Source organism: Aedes albopictus, chromosome 2 (assembly GCF_035046485.1).
Source record: "Aedes albopictus strain Foshan chromosome 2, AalbF5, whole genome shotgun sequence".
Taxonomy (NCBI): domain Eukaryota; kingdom Metazoa; phylum Arthropoda; class Insecta; order Diptera; family Culicidae; genus Aedes; species Aedes albopictus.
The window spans coordinates 478,625,416-478,647,086 of record NC_085137.1 but is presented as its reverse complement, the minus strand read 5'-3'; the positions used below and the strand labels follow the sequence as shown (position 1 = coordinate 478,647,086).

General features: G+C 39.7%; 1 protein-coding gene across 1 annotated transcript in view; it reads right to left on the bottom strand.

The window, feature by feature from the left end:
• LOC109399190 (JNK-interacting protein 1) overlaps positions 1 to 21,671 on the bottom strand; it is a 70,620-nt gene that overhangs the window by 35,070 nt on the left and 13,879 nt on the right. Inside the window, exons 2-4 of the mRNA XM_029870732.2 lie at positions 13,982 to 14,391; positions 13,008 to 13,723; positions 12,757 to 12,941 (exon numbers count right to left, since the gene is read on the bottom strand). Coding sequence (XP_029726592.1) covers positions 12,757 to 12,941; positions 13,008 to 13,723; positions 13,982 to 14,391 — 1,311 coding nt within the window. The remainder of the gene's footprint in view (positions 1 to 12,756; positions 12,942 to 13,007; positions 13,724 to 13,981; positions 14,392 to 21,671) is intronic.

Genomic DNA, 21,671 nt, shown 5'->3' with positions numbered 1-21,671 from the left:
GGTCAATAGGCTGGATCAATATAACCAGCGCTGAATCGCTTAAATTCCGTGTGCTTGGCAAGTATTTAAAATGTAAAAAAAAAACATAGTTTTCCACGCTTTTCCTTCGACTATTCTAGTTAATCTTGGACTTAACTGGCCCAATTACACGAGTTTACAAAAAAAAAACGAAGTCATGAACTTCTATCAACGACCAAAATTTTTGATGCATAATTATGTTCTTATATCAAGACCGTTCTTCAAATTTTTTAGATAGAACAGTTTTGGGTTGTTCCTGAAATCGAGCTTTACAGTTTTTAAAAATATGGAATTTACTAAAATTCAAATATTATGTGTTTATGTTAACGAATTTTCAATCTTTTTGCATAAATAGAAAGCTGAATATAATATGTTTCGATCATCTGAACATTATTTTTGCATCAAATTAGTGGGGTTTGAGATATCGGTGATTATAGTGGCCAATCTCCTTAAATTTGAGCATCATTTCCTAAATTAATTCTGATGGCACAAATGTCCCAAATGGAGGATAACGTGCCTTTGAAACATTAGATGTTGACCAGTTACAGTAAAAATTTCAGCTCAATCGGAGCATCGGTTACGGAAACAGAGATGTATGAAGGGAGCAACTTTGCTTAAAAATAGAACAAAAATCGATTTCAAATCGACAGCCTTGTATGGAGAGTCGAAAAAATTTCCGCTCTACTGTAATTTTTTTCCTTCACGTTTTCGAACTCAGGGCATGATTCTACACTAAAAATGATCATCAGCTTACCGAGTTCAAATGCAGTAAACTAGTGTTATTAAAAAAAAAAAGACGCGGACACCAGCCAGAGGCTGTACAGACTAATGAAACTTAACACTAGACAAGGGACACACAGAGCATGCACCAGTAGATATGGAGAAGAAACTCACGAAAAGTTTCATCGCCCGGAGCGGGAATCGAACCCTCGTCCCATAGCATGGTGCGATTAGAAGGAACCCTAACCATGGTGCTTGACGAACCTCAACCGTACGGCTACGAGGCTCCATTATAAGACTAGTCTGCTTGTATCTGAAGGAAACTTCACTACCTGTTCGCCGAAACAGCCTGATGAATTGAGCATCACTATTTATCACAGCGTACCACTGCCCATCTCATTCGGCTTGCGTAATAACAATTAAACGTCAACGCCGAAGACAGGCAAAAGAGAATGAGTAGCCGAGTTTTTTTTTTTTTTTTTTTATCTAGTTCGTTTATTTGGGGCTCAATCGCGTATAACGCTTTACGGAGCCGAGGATCTTGCTTTGTACTTAATAGTATACATTATACAGAGTAATAACTTTTTAATGATATCTGTTAGTAATGGGTGGAAGCCAGGGTACTCGTGGCAGCTCGAGGTTAGAAGGTCACATTTTGAGGGATGGACAGGGTAAGGATTGGGCCAAAGGTTTCACTGCTGCTCATCCGGGGGTGAATCGCATCTTGCTAGCGTATTCGGTGCCTTGTGGTGTTGGTACCAACTTGTTGTGGGACTTGGTTTTCCGGATGGCCAGGAGCAGCTTGGTAACACAAAGAGGACAAAACAGAGAAAAAAAAAACTGGAGAAGAAAACACAAGCAAATTAAACTTTTATACCAGCAGAGCGAAGAAAGTCGAAAATACATCCCATGTATGTGACATCGCGGGTCCCCAACACATCTCTCACAAGAACAAAGGGTTGTCTACCTCGGGCCTCAAGGGTATCCAAAAGTAGCGCTCTGGAGGCGTCATTATCCGGGCATTGCCAAACTACGTGGTCGATGTCATCATAACCGGAACCGCACTTAGTACAAACATTGCTCAACGCGAGGTTAATCCTGTGTAAATGCGCGTCTAGCGAGTAATGGTTGGACATAAGTCTTGACATCACGCGAATGAAATTGCGACTTACATCCAGACCATACCACCACACTCGCAAAGAAACATTAGGAATAATGGAATGTAACCACCGTCCCAGCTGGCCATCTCGCCAATCATTTTGCCAACTTTGAAGAGAACTCTGGCGAACAAAATGGAAAAATTCATCATGTGAAATTCTTCTATCATAGATCTCACCTTCCTGTGCGCCCACCTTTGCGAGAGAGTCCGCCTTCTCATTGCCATAAATTGAGCAATGTGAGGGGACCCATACAAAGGTAATCTTGTATGATCTTTCGACCAGTGCACCCATCTGCTCCCTTATTTTTGTAAGAAAGTAAGATGAATGTTTTACAGGTTTCATCGACCGGAGTGCCTCAATCGAACTAAGGCTATCCGAGAAGATGAAGAAATGGTCTACGGGCATGTTGGAAATCATCCCCAAAGCGAAGTTGATTGCTGCCAGCTCAGCAACATAAACCGAACAAGGTTCCTGAAGTTTGCGGAAGGCGGTGAAATTTTCATTGAAAACACCGAAACCAGTGGATCCATTTATGCGAGACCCATCAGTGAAGAATCTCTTACAGGAATTGACATTTTGGTACTTTTCGTTAAAAATGCGAGGAATAGATATACATCGAAGTTGATCTGGTATTCCATGAATAGCTTGTTTCATGGACAGATCGTATTTAACAGAGGAACTGTCATTAGTGAAGTGTACACGGGGAGGATTATAACTTGGTAGGCTTATATCAGATGACATGTAGAACAGATAGATTCTCATGAATTTTGATTGAGTGTTCAGACTGAGCATTTCTTCGAAATTTTCAATGACAAGTGTGTTGCTCACTCCACACTTGATAAGTAACCTTAGCGAGAGCTCCCAGAATCGGTTCTGGAGAGGTTTCACCCCTGCCAGGACCTCAAGGCTCGCATTATGCGTTGAGTGCATACAGCCGAGAGCAATACGCAAACAACGGTATTGAATTCGTTCCAACTTTATTAGGTGGCAGTTTGCTGCTGAGTGGAAGCAGAAAGAGCCATACTCAATAACAGAGAGAATAGTCGTTTTGTAAAGTTTTATGAGGTCTTCCGGGTGAGCACCCCACCATGTTCCGGTAATTGTGCGTAGAAAATTGATCCTTTGTTGACATTTTTGCACCAAATACTTGATTTGGGTACCCCAAGTGCCTTTTGAATCAAACCAGACCCCAAGGTATTTCGAAGTCAAAGACTGGTCGATTTCTATTCCCAAAAGATTGAGTTTCAGTTGGGCTGGGTTCCGCTTTCTAGAAAACACAACCAATTGAGTTTTTTGCGGAGCAAACTCGATCCCTAAATCTCTTGCCCAGATTGACAGATTATTTAGAGAATTTTGCAATGGTCTTTGCAACATTTCTGCATGTGGGCCTTTTAGAGAAACCACAGCATCATCTGCAAGTTGTCTTAGCGTGCATTGTCCTTCCAAGCAACTATCAATGTCTTTCACGTAAAAATTATAAAGCAAGGGACTTAAACATGAGCCTTGGGGTAGGCCCATGTAACTTATTCTGGAAGTTGTCAGTTGTCCGAGATTGAAGCTCATATGTTTTTCTGACAACAAATTATACAAGAAATTATTTAAAATTCCTGGAAGTCCACTATTGTGCAGTTTTTCTGACAATATTCCTATGGAAACTGAATCAAAGGCGCCCTTAATATCCAAGAAAACTGAAGCCAGTTGCTCCTTTTCCGCAAAGGCCAGTTGAATATCTGTTGAAAGCAACGCTAGACAATCGTTTGTTCCTTTGCCCTTGCGAAACCCGAACTGTGTATTTGAAAGCAAGTTATTCGATTCGACCCAATGATCGAGTCGTGATAGGATCATTTTTTCCAACAATTTCCTTAAACATGATAACATAGCAATTGGGCGGTATGAATTATGATCAGACGCTGGTTTACCAGGCTTTTGAATAGCTATTACTTTGACCTGTCTCCATTCATGCGGAACGATGTTGTTCTCCATGAATGAGTTGAACAGGTCCAGTAATCGTCTTTTCGCGATATCTGGGAGATTCTTTAGAAGATTGAACTTGATCATATCGCGTCCCGGAGCGGAATTGTTTGATGAAAGAAGAGCCATAGAAAATTCCAGCATAGTGAAGGGTCTGTCCAGAGGACCGTCTCCTGAGGATGTTTCCCAAGAAATCGGTTGTGCTGGGACTGAGTCTGGGCAGACCTTTTTCGCGAAGCTAAATATCCAACGGTTGGAGTATTCGTCACTCTCATTAGAAGGAGAGCGGTTTCGCATGTTGCGAGCCACTCTCCAAAGCGTTGTCATTGAAGTTTCTCTTGAGAGACCCTCAATGAAGTGTCGCCAATAACTACGCTTCTTCGCTTTCAGCAGGTTTCTCAGCTGTCTTTCGAGCTTTGCGTACTCTTGATAAAGATCTGAGGTACCGTGCCTACGAAAAGTTTTGAAAGCATCAGATTTTTTAAGATACAACTGGGTGCAATCATCATCCCAGCCTAGTGTGGCTGGTCTTCTTTTGAAGGTTGCACTTGGAACACGTCGTTTTTGTGATTCTAATGCACTCTTATATATCAGTTCAGACAGGAATCGATACTCATCCAAAGGTGGGAGGGGATTGAATGATTCGATGCCAAAAGATACCGCTTCTGCATACTTTTGCCAATCGATATTCCTTGTGAGGTCAAAAGGAACCTGAATTGGATGGTCTGACCTTTCACTATTATGCTTTATGGTGGTTATAATGGGTAAGTGATCACTACCATGAGGATCCTCGATTACCTTCCACAAGCAATCGAATGATAGTGAGCTTGACCCCAGTGATAGGTCGAGACGACTTTCTTTGCCGTCAGATGCAATACGTGTCACTTCACCTGTATTTAAAATGTTCAAATTGAAATCGTCGCACAAATCATAGAAAATGGCCGCTCTATTATCGTCATATGGTTCGCCCCACCCTGTACCATGCGCGTTCATATCACCCAGAATTAAAACTGGATGTGATAGTGCAGAAACCGCATTCCAAAGATGACGGCGGTTAATTGAAATTCTTGGAGGAATGTAAACGGAAGCTACGCAAAGTTCTTTACCCTTTACGTTTATTTGGCAAGCGACGATTTCTACGCCAGGATGAGTCGCGATTGGAATTCTATAAAATGAGTAAGTCTTTTTGATCCCCAAAAGAACTCCCCCATAATGGTCATCTCTATCCTGGCGTATAATGTTAAAATCGTGGAAGTTGAGTTCATCTTCAGAAGAAAGCCATGTTTCACAAAGGGCAAATATATCACAATCAGAGTTGTGAATCAAAAACTTAAACAGGTCTAATTTAGGTTTTAGACTATGACAGTTCCACTGTAGCACAGTGATCATATCTTGTACCTCACTTGATGAATTATCCATCGAAAGATATGATCGCAGCAAGGAGGGGCCATGATTGTGTCAGATTCCGAAAATATTCTTCTACTGTAGGTATAAACATATCAATAATGCCTCTTAATGTTTCTGGAAGGCTGAGGGCATTATATAAGCGATCCACGAGAACCCTAAAAGTAAACAGTCCTCGCTTGGGTCTAGGAGGCTTGCTTGAACTGCGAGGAACTTTGGTAGCTTTTTTCTTGCTACCTTGTCGATTATTTCTCTTTGAAGTGTATTTAACAGGCGGAGACGGGGGTGACAGGTTCTTGCTACAACATGGAGCTGAAGCTAGAGGAACCTGATTCTTCGGAGTTTTTAAGTTTACCCCGTCTCCTTTATCATTAGGCAAACTTTTGAGGGAAGACTTTAAAAAGACCTTTCGGCGCAATCCTGGGGAAGATGATGACTTCCTTTTTCCAGGTGCGTGTACCTCCGAAAGAGATCCACCCTCATCAGTTTCGCCATCGTCCTGATCATCGGAAGACAACTCCTGATAGGGATTTTCAACTGGGACAGCTGATTCAGACACGGAATCTGGTGTTTTAAAAGATTTCACCATCTCCGCATATGTCTGTTTGGAGCGCTTTATGATAGAGCGACTCTCATTTCGAATGCGTCTTTTGTAAGCCGGGCAAACTTGCAAGTCGTGTGGATCTCCGCCACAGTAGCTACATTTTTCCGCTTCCTGTGTGCAAGAGTCCTCCAAGTGAGCTTGGTTGCATTTGCCACAACGGGGCTTGTTGTCGCAAAAGCTATCACTGTGACCAAACTGCTTGCATTTGGTACAATTAAAAACCTTCGGCCTAAAAAGATGCACTGGGTAAAAACCACCATCAATTACAACAAATTCCGGGAGGACGGAACCTGGAAAAGTCACTCGAAAAAACGCTGAAGGCGAGTACACCTTTTTATTTCCTTCCATGGAAACCTTAGATAAGCGTTTACAGTCTAGGATAGCCACATCAGGAATTGACCTATTTTTGAATCGACCAAAGCCGGTCTTGATGTCCTCACATGTCAGCATTTCGTCGAGGATCTTCCCCTCCACCTCCACTTCTCGTGCTGGCACATAGACCGCGTATTCAACAGTAAACGCTTCGTGTTGAGCAATTTCATTTGCTGCTTTGTAGCTAGGTGCGGTAACACGCAGCTTGGATGCTTTCACTTGGTGAATAACGGTCCCAGGATACTTACGCGTCAGCTCTCGAGAAATCGAAAGCATATTCAATGGTTTGCATTTGCGCCGGAAATAGACAACCCAAGGTCCAGGCGAAGATGGCTGATAAAACCGCGTACGAGCAATGATATCATTGGGAGGCGTTTCGCCTCCAATCGAATCGTCCATGTGGAAACAAATTTATGGAAAATAACTCAAAAGTGCAAAAGGGGAAGAGAAAAACCTTAAAGTATTTACAGTGCACTTTCTTCCTTAGGACGACAACTGTTTGGTTTGTAAACCAAACAATATTAATAATATATAGAAAATAAAAAATAAAGCAAAAAAAAAAAAAAAAAACTTGTATTAATAATATACGAATTCAATTCTTATGTTTATTTTAGCGCACCCTGTAGGATGCAAAAAAAACGGTATTGAAAAAAAAGAAAAAATAGCTAATAAAAAAAAACAAAAAAAAATGTTCTGTTATTTACAGTTTGTACACCCTTACCCGTATACAGTAGTTTGGGAACCACTGTTATGGATGTCAAAAAAAAGCACGTGGTCGAATGTGGACTGGGGATACAATAGACAAAAGCGATTAAAACAAATTGGGCGGACAAAAGAGTGTATCGAAAGAGTGATACTTATCTGACCGGAGCAGGTAGATATTTATCACAGGCAGGCAGATGGTAAAGCTGTCCGTCGCGTCTGCCTTCGCACCCGTCGCCGCCGTCCTCTTTGTTGACGGAGGGGCTGATGATGGCGATAATGATGACTTTTGGATGCGATTATTCGTTGACCTTGATGTACGATGATGCAAGCACCTCGCTTCCGCGTTGCGCTGGATACCACCTTGCGACACTACACTTCGCACAAGCAGGAGAACGCACGATATAAAAAACCTTCCGCAATTGCGGGGGAAAAAACTCTACTTCTACGAGGTCTATCGCGTGGTGAGATACGGAGCACACGTCCGACTCGTCCAAATGCACAACAGGGAATGAGTAGCCGAGTTTCATAGTAAACAGTCGATTCAGATTTGTTGTTTTGAGCCTGCTAATGTTTTTGGTTTTCTTATAAACTATAGTAAAAAGGTGAATATTAAATGCATTTCTTAATCTAGATTAAACTTACAAGCTACTTACAGGCTACTACGGAATAATCTTAACATTAAGTTGTGTGTAGATCAGAACATAGTACGGAGACAGAATTGTAAGTAACTTAATGAATTCGATATAAAACCTATCCTAACAATAAAACATTTATAGCTTTAAGCTGATCATACTAAATTCTGTGTTTTGATCACTGCTGGAAGAACTCCCAACGTATCTACCGCAACACTACCCCTATTCGCATAACAGTCCCATGTTTACTGGATTTTCTATTCACATGAGACTTTTGTGCGAATGGGGGCAGTTTATTTATATTATGATTTATGATTAAGGGTGTTTTGCCACGGGGGTGTGTATTACCCCAGGTTCCCCTAAGTTCACTGATCAAAAAGACGAGAACTATTTTTGCAAAACTGCTGCACTGCCCATAACTGCATATTTGTAACATTTGCATATTTTGCTGGTATTGAGTTAATATTGGGGATCATCATCAAATCATAAGTGCTTTCGACCAACTGAATAAAAAAATCAAGTATGTTCTAGGATTTATGAAAAAAATACCAAGTCATTTTGTCTCATTGACCAATGTGACCACATAACAGTCACACTAGAAAAATAGATTGACTTTAAAGCGTGACATCAATCATTTTTTTTTTTGTTGGGGAGTTATAACTACTGCGTCCAATAAATAGAACTTTGTAGTATATCCCTGTTTACTCTACATGTCACGCCAACCGATCACCATTATTAAGATGATCAGCTACTTGCATTGATATGTTTCCAATCAGGTATGATATGGTTTATGAAACCAATCACTTTTCCAGGATCAGCAGACCAGATCTCACTGGGCTGTAAGCAGCCGCTACCGAGAAACTTCATTCTGCGCCTGTATAACGCATCACAGCTGCACAGTAGATGTTCCGAGGTCTCACTTTCGATATTACAAAAGCGACAGATATCATTCTGTACTTGGCCAATGTTTTTCAAATGATATCTGCTCGGACAGTGCCCAGTTACTAGGCCAGTGTATGTACATAGAGCTCTCTTGTTGAGCTCTAAAAGCTTTTTAGTTTTATTTGCATTTGGGTTTATAAATCTTTTTGATTGGGTACACTTTTTGACAGCCATCCAGTTGGTCATCACCTTTTGTTCTTCCCAGCATTTAAGTTCCATTTTTATTGCACAGTTAGGTATACCACAGAATGGTTCCGGGCCAATAAACTGTGAATTAGAACCCCGTTTTGCAAGATCATCTGCCTTTTCATTCCCTTCAATGCCACAGTGTCCTGGAACCCAGTACAAGTTTACCGAATTTGATTGACACAGCTGTCGCAAAGAGAGAATACATTCCCAGACGATTTTTGAGGTACATTTATATGCGCCTAATGCATTTAGAGCAGCTTGACTGTCAGAAAAAATACATATATTTGCATATCTGTATTTCCTTTTCAGGCAAACATTCACACATTCAAGTATTGCAAAGATCTCTGCTTGAAACACTGTTGGCCAGTGTCCCATTGCTATTGAAGTGTTTACTCCAGGCCCAGAGATCCCTGCACCTGTATTTGTTCCAATTTTTGAGCCATCTGTAAAGAATATTATCGAGCCTTGACGAACCTTTGGGCCTCCGGCTTCCCAACTTGTACGCGACGTTGCGCGGACCTTGTAGGGATAGTCGTAGTTGTCTTCGGGTCTCATCCAGTCTCCGTTCATACTCATTACTGGCCCTCTTTTAAAGTAATCCAAAATGCTCAAGTGACCAACAAGGTCACCTGACAGGACATTATTAAATCTTTTAATTCTTAGAGCACTTCTTTCTGCTTCTAATTGCACATATTCGTGTAACGGCAGCAGATTAAGAATAGCATCTAATGCTTTGGATGGAGTGCTGCGCATCGCTCCTGTTATAGCAACACACGCAAGTCTTTGAAGCTTAGCTAGCTTCGCTCCTGTAGTAGCCTCCTTAGTTTTTGGCCACCACACTAACGAAGCGTAGGTCAGTTTTGGTCGTATTATAGATGTGTAAATCCACATAATCATTTTTGGTTTCAAGCCCCATTTCCTCCCGACGGTCTTGGAGCATAACCATAACGCGTTAAGGTTCAACTCACAATTTATTAGTATTGGTGAAAGCGCCTACTGACTTTACAGAGAGTAAACAAACACTCCTGCACGCGGATGTGCAGATGAGGCAGGTTCGTTAGTGCATTTCATTTGTCTCTTTCCCATCTTCAACTTGTTTATCACGCTGTGCATATGACGCAAGAAATATGCACGCATAAGGACTGTTCATTTTATAAAGAGGACAACTTTGCAAGGCTATAAAAAGAAAACGCGTAGTTCAAATTTGAGCAGCCTTGGTTAGTTGTTCAGTATATGATATTAGCAGATAATAACCATAAATAAATTGGTTTAAAATTATTGAACTTCATAGAAATGTGGCAAAGTGTTTCGAGAGATCAATTTTTCAATTCCCAAAAACTAAAGATAAACACAAAATTTCTGTAAAACATCGGTGTATCGTTTTTAATTGCAAAAAAGTGTTTGCCATGCTGCAGCAGTTTGAGTGATACATGTTCTGGCAAAATATAAACCTAATCGGAATAATGGTTGTTGAGATATTAAAGTTACAAATTGGACTCGATTTTCTGAATAAAATTTATTTGTTCAACAAAAATGTATAAGAATATTAAATTTTTAATGTTTTCAATGGATCTAGTCGAAAGTACTAATAATGCAATTTCAAATGCAGAAAACCGCTTCTTGATAGCATTGTTGGCTTGGATACTGTGCTTCATGGCAGTTACCGGAGATAAAACCGCTTCGTTCTATGAAGGTTCTTCTAAATAACGATGTACTCTATTGCAAATACAACGTAACAATGATGTCGAAAATAAAAATTAACATGTAGTTATTTTCAAATAAGGTATATAATCACATAGGGTCAGTCCTTGCTGAAAATAAATAATAATAAGCTTCTCTAGAATTAGAAACTTGCATTTATGGAGCAAAAAGTATGCAATTTTTCATTATGGCCATCATTAAGTATTAAATTCATGATGAAGAATGTACTTTAAAGCATATTTTTCTTCGGTATAATTTAGAATGCAATTCTCTTCTATACTGGACAAATTTTGAACTGATTCCGTAGTGTTATTGCATCACTGGACTTAAATAAGTATTTTTTATCAATTTCATTGATAACAAGGCAACTCACTATATCAAGCTGTATAATGCTTGGTGCATTATTACTGATCAACTATTACACTCTACCTTTAGAAGAATAGTATTAGATCCCAACACATTGAAAAGTTCATGAAAATTTTAAAGTTATGTATGTGGAAAGTTGTGTAGAATTTTGAGAAATGGGGTTTTATTGAGTTTTAACGAAAACCACTTCAGCTCCATAACTAAGGACAATTTGAATAATGTTATATTTTTCCTACACTGTAGAATAGCTATGGAAATTTATGCAAAAAACCGATAATGATTTTATTGAAAAATAAAAAAGATATCACACAAATAAGGTGTCCTCTTTATAAAATGAACAGTCCTTAGGCAATGGGAGAATAAAAGAAACAGCAAATCAAGAAAAGCCACACCATGCATGTGCACTACATGGAAGTAAATACCGCGCCGGTTGGAAAGTGAAAAACGATTTTGTGCAGTTTTCGCGATTGTGTGGCTATCGCCGCGGATTTTTTCGTGATGTAGTGAATATTATTCCATTTGTGAAGCCGGTGAAACATTTTACACTTCGATTATGGAAGCAATTACGTTTCGAGAGGCAATTAAAAAGTGAGACTGTTCCCGGTAAGATAGTGCTAGTGAAATGGTGCGAGCTGGTGTGCGTTGGGGGGGAATTTGGAAAAGATAGCGCATAATTTATAAATTAGCAGTTTTGCAGTGAAATATTGTGAAAATGTTGTGTTTCTTGGTTTCAATGAAAAGGTAAGTGTCCTGAGCAAGCGTTGAAGCAAATTTTAACATAACTCGATATCAGATAGTGGTGAAAATTCGAGTATTTCTTCATCTTCAATTGAAAACTCACACATGTGAGAAAATTAAGCAAGCATGTGTTAGAAAAACCAAACTGATTTCCCCCTTAATCGCTTTATTTATCGCGTAGTCAAGATGAGCATTCCAGTTCAGCTTAGCATCAAGAATTACACCTAAGTATTTTACCTGATTACTAACTTGAATTTCAACTCCTATCTTGAAGGGTTTTAAAATTTACCTTCCTCTTTTTAGTGAATGGTATTATTACGATTTTTGACGGGTTGATGCTTAGACCCTCATTTGTACACCAAGATTGCGTATGCTTTAGGGCCTGCTGCATTCTTTCTGAAACTATGTGGTCAAACTTCCCTCTTACCAAAATGACTATATCATCCGCAAAGCCTACAACCTCGAAACCTTTAGCTTCTAAGCTCCTGAGAAGATCGTCTGCAACCAAAGACCACAAAAGTGGAGAGAGTACTCCTCCTTGCGGACATCCTTTCGTAGCTTTTACGGTTACAGACGAACCACCTAGCTCTGAAGTGATTTCTCTTTTTGCAAGCATAGAATGAATCCAGTCAATAATGAAAGTGTTGAAATTTCGTTTCTTCATGGCAATAGCCATTGAAGAATAGGACGTATTGTCAAAAGCCCCTTCAATGTCCAAGAAAGAACAGAGCGCAATTTTGCTCACTGAAAGAGATCTTTCGACTTTCTTTACCAGCGTATGAAGCGCTGTGACGATCATCAATCATACTGAGGTCCTATTCATTTTTTGACAATTCCCCCAGCATACAGGAACTGCTGTAGAAAAATTTATTGCAATACGACCAGACGCGCCAACTTGGCCAAATTATTGGGGGGGGGGGCAAAGCCTGGTTTTTCTGATTTTTTGTATGGGAAAATCGAAAATCGTCAAATATTGGGGGGGCAAAACGATGCTTGCCCCCCCTAAGTTGGCGCCTATGTATACGACTGATGATAAATTTATGAGAAATTTTTGAAATTTCGATTCATTCCTATACTATCTTAAGTTGCAAATTTGGGTTCCATTTTCTCCAATGCCTACTTTTGTCGAATGTTACTGTTACGCGATTATGGGCAGTGCACTCATTGATTTGATACAAATTGACGAATTAAGTTTCATCTAAGATTGTGGATGCAAAAGAATCAATTCACTTACCCAACAGCCTCGGCAACCGGCCTCGTCGATTCCGTTCCCTGGAACACGTGACAAGCGAAACGTTGCACCGTCGGGTGTTTCGTAATGAACCCAATATATCGGTGGTCCCGAGGATGAAATGCACAAAACGACACGTTCTTCAGTGAATAGAAATAGTCGATGCATGGCCGTTTGTCTCGTTTGTTCTGAAATGATCATCAACGAAATAAGTTACCAACTCACGCAATTTCCCACACTTGAATCACACTCACCCTCGACCGATCCACCATTCGCAAGCCCTGATCCGAGATCTCCAGTATGCAAGCTTGTGCCTTCGGTGACTCGCTTCCATCGCCGACGATCTTCCGCACAGCCTGGCAGACCACCCCGGTGCCCTTGTGAGCCAACGTTTCCACCGAGCCCAGATATCCCAGCAGATAGCGCTCCCGTTTCATCTCCACCGTCGACGGATCGAAGTCATTGTAGTCCAGGTCGACGGCGTAGGCCGATGGAAAGATGCCCTGCCGACCGGTTCGCAGGTTGACCCCTTCGCACCACAAATCTTCCGCCTCCTTCTGGACGTAGATGGGATCGCCTATTTCGATCTCGATCTCGTCGTGGTGTCGCGGGATGAATTTGTGCAGCCCTCGGTGGGTCGCTTCCAGCATCTCCAGCTGGCTGAAGGGAACGCCACCGTAGGGCGGCGGGAAGGGCGAAGTGACGGGGGAAGCTGCCTGCGGAGCCTGTGGGGACATGCTCTTGAAGTCATTGGGCGAGTGTGCCGTGCTGTGGCCACTGTCCACGTCCCCTAGGCTCTGGAGTCGTTCCGAATCCGGACTGGAGTCTTCGTCTAGCAGGTAGCTGCACTTTAGGGCCAGCAGAGAGTTTTGCTTGAGGAACGTGTGCTGGGGGTTGGGTTTCTTGGATGTGGCATTCAGTTCATCGGCCAGCGATGTTTGTCCGGAGGACAGTAGCTGCAGTACGGAAGCTGAAATGGTAGGAAGAATTTAGAATTGTGAGTGAACCCACTCTCCGAGGATTACGAAACGCTTAGACGTATATAACATAAAAACTGTTGCACTTAAAATTTTATGGAGTTTAATTTCGATATAATCATGTTGTAAAAGATTGTTGATAGAAGTTCAAGACTTTTGGACAGATTCCTGATCATGGGCACACCAATGAGTTGAAGGTATTTCAATACTATTGAACGATATTCTTGAAAGTAGGTATACAATCAACTTACATTTTCTATTCTTGGGAATCTCTGGTAGCTTGCGCCGCCGTCTCTCGACCTGTCCGGGAATCCACGGTAGTGAACTGGTCCGAGCCAGTTGAGCCGAAGTCGTGTTACACAGAGCCAACTGCATCGATAGTGGCTGATTATCCTGAACATTTTCGTGCACGTGCGAATCCGTTTTCATCTGCGATTTGATGGTTGTGATGGTCTTGAGCCCATCGCCGATTTCGTCATCCTCGGCGACGCTACTGCTGCTACTGGTGCTGATGGTCGAGATGGTCTGGATGATTTGCTGTGTCTTGCTGGGGGTCGTCTTGAGCACCGAATCCGCCTCGCTGATGAGATCCTCGTGGTCCGAGCCATCGCTGCTTTTCGACGATGGAGTATCCTCGTCTAGGTCCACATCCGGAACGAGCCTGTGAGGAGGGAGGAATAGATAGATGGAATCAGAATGCGGGAATTTACGCCTCGTTGACCAGTTTAGAGGGGGGCGCTCGCCCTGAGCTAATGGATCAGTGATGTTAATTAAAAAGCAATTTAGCTAGCCACCTCACTGTGTCAATCCCAGCTGATCAAGAGGTGGCGTCCTAGATTGAGTGCAGTCCAAATGCGGTGGATGGCAAAGATGTGATATTGCGGTGCTAATCCACCGCAGTCGCTAAAACCGGTACGGTAGGATGGGAAAGTTTCTCTTGGCAGATGATAACAAAATACTCTATATCTATATCAAATATGTTTCGATGTAGGAGGTAGATGAAATCACATTGAAGTTTACAAAGGAAGATGCAAATGAAAGTTTCTTCGAATTGGTTTGTAGGAAAATTATTCTTGTCATTGAGAAATATTAGTATAAATACTAGAACAATTTTGAAACATACAAGAGTAGCTCAAATATTCCATACCAGTGAATATTGTGAACAATTTATATAAGATCAGATAAACTAAAAACTGCTAAGCTGTGGGAACTGTTTCAGAGACTCTATTTTATAGCTGTCAATTAAAAGCATAAGGGTAATGTTGTTCAACCTTTGCTGATATGTACATCACGTTTACCTCAGGCTAGTAAAATTCACCAGATTACTTTCACTGCATAGTAAATTGTCACAAATAAAACGTGAAAATACAGGGCTTATAATAAAACCTTAGAGTTTGTAATAATTATTTTTTCAGTTGACTGTCTGCAAACAGTCTGTAAACCTTTGTTTGGCAATGTTACCTCTTATCATCCTCTTATTGATTTTGGTCAACAACTGCGTTGAACATTTGTAGGGAGCTTAAGGTGCTATTACTCAGGGTAAAATATTTGACCAATCACAAATAAGTGCTCAACCCAGCAAACATTTCCGTTGTAGAAGAGTGCAATAAACAATTCTTGAACAAAATTTAGCTTCAAAACTGATTACCACCTACTGCTTTTGCTGGAGCTCGATCAGATTTTCATTAACATAAAACAGACGTTCAATTCATTCTTTGTCACATATTTGACCTCGTCCCAAGTAACACACTTGTCACAGAAAAGTTACGGCGGCGCAGGATTTTGTTGCGCAGAAGTCATCGTAACTTACTTCTAACAAATAAACAATTACTTGCTAGCAGTAAGTCACAGTGACTTCTGCGCTACAAAAACCTGCGCCGCCGTTACTCTTCTGTGACAAGTGTGTTGCTTGGGGTGTATTCGTAACCTTAGCATTTTGTGATTTATGAGTATACGGCTTTGACCGCAATACTGTTCAAAATAGCGTACAGCTGAAAACTATTTGTCATAGTGGATAGGACTACTTTTTTTTCTATCTGTATTAACGAGATTTTTAGCCCTAGGCTAGTTCATCTCGGGACCCACGCTTTACTTCCCTTCCGAAGGAAGAACTCACATTTTGTGAGTTTGTCGGGAGTGGGATTCGATCCCAGGTCCTCGGCGTGATAGTCTAGTGTTCTAACCAACCAGGTCCGCTCCCAGGACTACTTACTTATGGAGGTCAAAATAGCCGTTAGTTGAAATACAGGAGATATACAAAATGATCGGGACTAGCAAAATTTTCACTTTTTAAAAAATGGTCAACTAGCTGTAACTTTTCGAAAAGTGATGTTTATGACTTAAATAATGAATGAACTTCAACTTCAACTTGACTTACCTTAAAATGTTTAACACGGAAGACAATTATTGCGATTAGATTATTTTTCTAATAAAACAACAAATCAGCCAAAATTTCAACATCGGTTGAAAATTCGAGATGGTAATTATAGTTCAGTTATTTTTTCTCAAACAGACTTGAATTTAGATATGTTTTGAAAGAAAGTAACAAAATAGCCGATAATAAATTTAAACAAGTTATAGGATGCATGTTTAAAATAGACAAGTTTACTTAAACATTATGTAACAAATTGAATTGCTCTAACTTTTTTTCTCATAAACAATTTCAAGTAAAGCCAACCCAGCCAACACACGATCGCATATGATGTAGAAAAGGATGCTTAAGTGGAGGCGATATATTCGTAAACTTTACTCGCGGGTAAATGGAAGCATGTACGCATATGGCCTCCACTTCCTATTCTACATTATATACGACTTCGTGTTGACTGGGAAATGTTTTAGAAGCTCATGAATGCTCAAAGTTTGATTGCATTCGGTTCATTCAATCCGGAGATATCCCAAGTAACCAAAAGTTCCGCTTCCCGTGACAAAATGCACTTTCAAGTTCCGCGAAGTGCAGATAAAGTCCCGAATGGAACTTTCTGGCTGCTTAAGAGGCTAACGGTGAGCCTTGCTGGAACGTCGATCACATTGTGTACAGTGTGCTGGTTCAGTTCAGTAGCTTGATACTTGATGGGCTACCACTCGTAGCGGTGAGTCTACGTCGAATGAAGCATTCGCCTCCACTGGTCTCGGTCCTGGCCCAATCGCTTCCAGACACCCTGAACTTTAAGTGCCCTTAGGTCCTCCTCAACTGCAAAAAACCACCGTGTGCGCGGCTTACCGCGAAGCTTGTCGTTCCATCGGCATACGAGCTACGTGTCCAGCCCATCGCAGCCTGTCTTGTTTTATTCGATTGACTATATCCATCTCTTTATATACTTGGTACAATTCGAGGTTCATGCGACGCCGCCACACGCCGTCCTCCAGTATACCGCCGAATATTGTTTATAGCACTCTACGTTCGAAGACTCCAAAAGCTCTCCGATCAGCTTCTCTTAACGTTCACTATTCATGGGCGTATAAAGCGATTGGAAGAATCAGAGTCTTGTACAACTCGAGTTTTGTCTTCGTTTGCAGTCTACGGGACTTCAGCTGGTTTCGCAGACCAAAAAAAAGCCCGATTCGCTGCTGCAATCCGTCTTTTCACCTCGCGGGTAACATCATTATCGCACGTTACTAGAGTACTAAATTCGTTCAAAGTTTGGGGTCACCCCCTCAAAAACATGTCATTTTTTTAGGCCCATATCTCCGCCAATTTGCGTCCGATTTCAAAACCCTAGGTTTCATTCAAAAGATAATAAGTCAAAGAAACTTTGAACATGATTTAAAAGAAACTTTTTCAAAAAAATTTGTATGTAAACTTAACCCAAAGTTGCCAAATTAAAAAAAAATGAATATAAACTTACGGCAGTGTCGCTGGAAGTTGGGTCGACCAAATTTTAAGATAAAAGCGGTAATATAACCCATTTTCTATTAGCTTTCAACTGCTTTTTACAGAACTTAGCTAAAAAATCTAGAAAAAAAGTTATTAAGTAAATTAATCCTTGATGTCATCGACCAAAAGTTTGGGGTCACCCCTCAAAATGCTGTATCGGCCAAAAGTTTGGGGTCACTTTCGTAAAACATGGAAAAGTGATTTGGTGATATCTTCGTCATCTATAGTTCAATTTTAATTATTTTTGGCTCATTTCAAAGATAATTAACTAAATTTACGTTTGATGTCTTCAACTTAACGTATTTAACGATTTTTGTATATACAAATGTTATGTAAAGTTAGCACATTTTACCACGCTTCAAAAAATGAGGCAACTTCACGTTAAGTTTTAATATGTAAATTTCAACAAATATGTGTGGTTCAATGTCTATGCAGTAAGTATCATTCATTTTGTTTCAAATAAGCCAAGAAGAATTAAAATTGAATGAAAGATGACAAAGATATCAACAAATCACTTTTCCATGTTTTACGATAGTGACCCCAAACTTTTGGCCGATACAGCATTTTGAGGGGTGACCCCAAACTTTTGGTCGATGACATCAAGGATTGATTTACTTAATAACTTTTTTTCTAAATTTTTTAGCTAAGTTCTGTAAAAAGCAGTTGAAAGCTAATAGAAAATGGGTTATATTACCGCTTTTATCTTAAAATTTGGTCGACCCAACTTCCAGCGACACTGCCGTAAGTTTATATTCATTTTTTAGAAAATTTGGCAACTTTGGGTTAAGTTTACATACAAATTTTTTTGAAAAAGTTTCTTGTAAATCATGTTCAAAGTTTCTTTGACTTATTATCTTTTGAATGATACCTAGGGTTTTGAAATCGGACGCAAATTGGCGGAGATATGGGCCTAGAAAAATGACATGTTTTTGAGGGGGTGACCCCAAACTTTTGAACGGGAGTGTATGTACTTGGTCTTTGTGGTGTTAATCGTTAGTCCAATCCTCGCAGTCTCCCTTTTAAAAGGTATGAACGCCTCTTCAACGGCCCAACGGTCGCTCCTGATGATGTCGGGAATGATGAGGAGAATATCAAATTAATAACAACGAAATAACATAACCTGTTTTTATATCTTGGTTTGTTATCATTATCTTTTCAAGGCATTACTTCTCCATAACATCTTTTGACGGGCAATCTTATTTTGTTATGAGCACGGTATTGGTATACATTCATTAAATAACATTTAAATAATATGTTTTGTTGTGAAAGAAATCTAGTTATTATTGAACTATGGAGTGTGCATAAATATTCAATAATCAATACCACAACGATAACAAGTTTTGAAATCAAAACTACATCATTAGAATGACGTTGTTTTCAGCATTCCGTGATGGGGAGCTTATGCATTTCACCCTCCTCTGCTCTCTGCCCTTACATGCTAACTGAAGCATACCAGCTTCTCAGTTTAATGTTTTAGTGTTATAGATAGTAGAATCAACATTGATAAGCGGAGTTGCGGAGTCTCCAGTTAGCCTAGTGGTTAAGGCTATAGATCGCCAATTCGGAGACGGCGGGTTCGATTCCCGTTCCGCTCGGGAAAACTTTCTCGACTCCCTGGGCATAGTGTATCATTATACTTGTCTCACAATATACAATTTCATGCAATGGCAGGCAAAGGATCAATTAATAACTGTGGAAGTGCTCAAAGAACAGCAGGCCAAGTCCCAGTTGGGACGTAGAGCCATAAAGAAGAAGAAGAAGAAGAAGAAGAAGAAGAAGAAGAAGCGGAGTTGAGCGACCTTTATCCAAAAGAACATGATTCCAACAACGCCAACGAGCCATTTTAAAAGATGTTTTTGATAAAATTACAGGAAGAGCTCATTGAAAGATTTATTAGAAATATCCCGAGCAGAAGGGAATAACAACAGCATAAGGAGCTGTGTTATTTGGATAAAATAACTGAATAATAAAATCGATTATTTTTAAGTTATTACCATAACATATTGTGTTATAAACTTGTCTGTCATAAGCGGCAAAATAACAAATTCCATAACAAAATAATGTTCCTGGAAAAGCATTTCAATAACTTGTTTTGTTAGTTTCAATAACAACTTAATAACAGTGAATTCGGAAAATATTTCAATAACAAATTTTGATATTAATATGTTATTGATAATAATCTGAGAGCAGAATTTGCTATGATATTAAACTCGTTACTAAATAAGTTATAATACTCATTATATAAATTTATCCGCTTTGTCTCACAAACCCGCCAAAAACATGAGGTTCATCACTCTGACGTAAGAAATATTTTCAAATGATCGAAAAATACTATATTCAGCTTTTAATTCATTCTAAGAGATTTGAAGTCGCAAGATAATCGAACTTTAGTAATTTCTATATTATCAAATACGACGAGCTTCGACTTCCACCTGTAATGTATAAACTCTTATACTTTAATTGTTTTCGGAGCACGTGTGACCTTTGTTTTTTTTCAGCATAGAAACTGAAGTATTTTTAGAATGCTTCACAGTTTTGCAGAAAATTTTTGGGATATTGGAAATATTGTACATATTATTACAATTTTCCTGGAAAGATTGTTTTAATTCCTCCGATTTTTCCCTGGATTCAAGAATTATGTCAAATATTTCTCCTGGATTCTACAAGAATTCATCCAAAAATTTTGCTATAATTTCTCCTGAACTTCCTCTAATGATTCCTACAGGACTTTCACCAGAAATTGTTGCAATATTTTTTTCTAAGATTCCTCTATTTATTTCTCTATGGATTCCGTCAAAAACTCCTTTTATGTTTATCGAATGACTTTGCCATACAATTCTTCCAAATGTCGACAGATTTGGTCATAAACTTTTCTATAAATGACTCCAAAAATCTTCGAGTAATTTCTCCGAGAGTTCTTTGATGGAATCTTTCATGGATTTTCAAAGACTCCTCTGGAAATTCCTCCAGAATCCTGCATAGAATCCCTTCAAGGGTTTCTTCAAAATTTCCTATGATCATTAGTCCTGAAGTTCATCTTGAGATTTCTGTGAAAATTCTTTGAGGATTTCACCATGAAGGATTCCGAAGGATTCTTCAGGAGTTTTTCAAAAGATTCTGCCAAGAATCCTAATAATTGCTCAGAAGAATTAACTTCGAAATCTCCAAGACAATTGCGCCAGTAGTTCTCTTGATTTATCTAAAGGTTCCTCCAGAACCTCCAAGTGCTTATCCGAAAATTATTTAAGGAATTCTTAAAAGGAGTCGTTAATGAATTTCCTTTTTAACTGAATACAAAAATGGAACAACAGAAAGTGACAGGTCCTCCTCCTCTCCTCTTCTTGGCGTAACGTCCTCACTGGGACAAAGCCTGCTTCTCAGCTTAGTGTTCTATGAGCACTTCCACAGTTTTTAACTGAGGAGCTTCCTCTGCCAATGACCATTTTGCATGTGTATATCGTGTGGCAGGCACGAAGATACTCTATGCCCAAGGAAGTCAAGGAAATTTCCTTTACGAAAAGATCCTGGACCGACCGGGAATCGAACCCGTCACCCTCAGCATGGTCATGCTGAATACCCGTGCGTTTACCGCCTCGGCTATATGGGCCCCTTAGTGACAGGTCATAATTGTCGAATTGTTGCTGTGATTTCAAAACTTGTTACTGTTGTGCTATTGCTGATAAGTTGATCAATAGTACAACAATAACTAAACTTGTACTCCAACAAAACATGTTATTTAAATGTAATTTAGTTAATGTATATCAATAGCTTGATTATAACAAAATGAGATTGTCCAACAAAATTTGCTATGGAAAAGCTATGCCTTCATAATTTAATAATAACAAAACAAGATATAAAAACAGGTTATGTGATTTCGTAGTTATTAACTTGCTATTCTCCTCTGCTCGGGATACCATAAATTTCAGAATAGTCTTCTGGGGAAATTAAAAAAAAAATGGGTTGATTATGGTGGAGAGAGAGGGCACTCTATCTCCCTCGTGACATTTACCATACCTTATATTAAATATAAAGTACATTATTATATTTTAGGTATATTATAATCATAA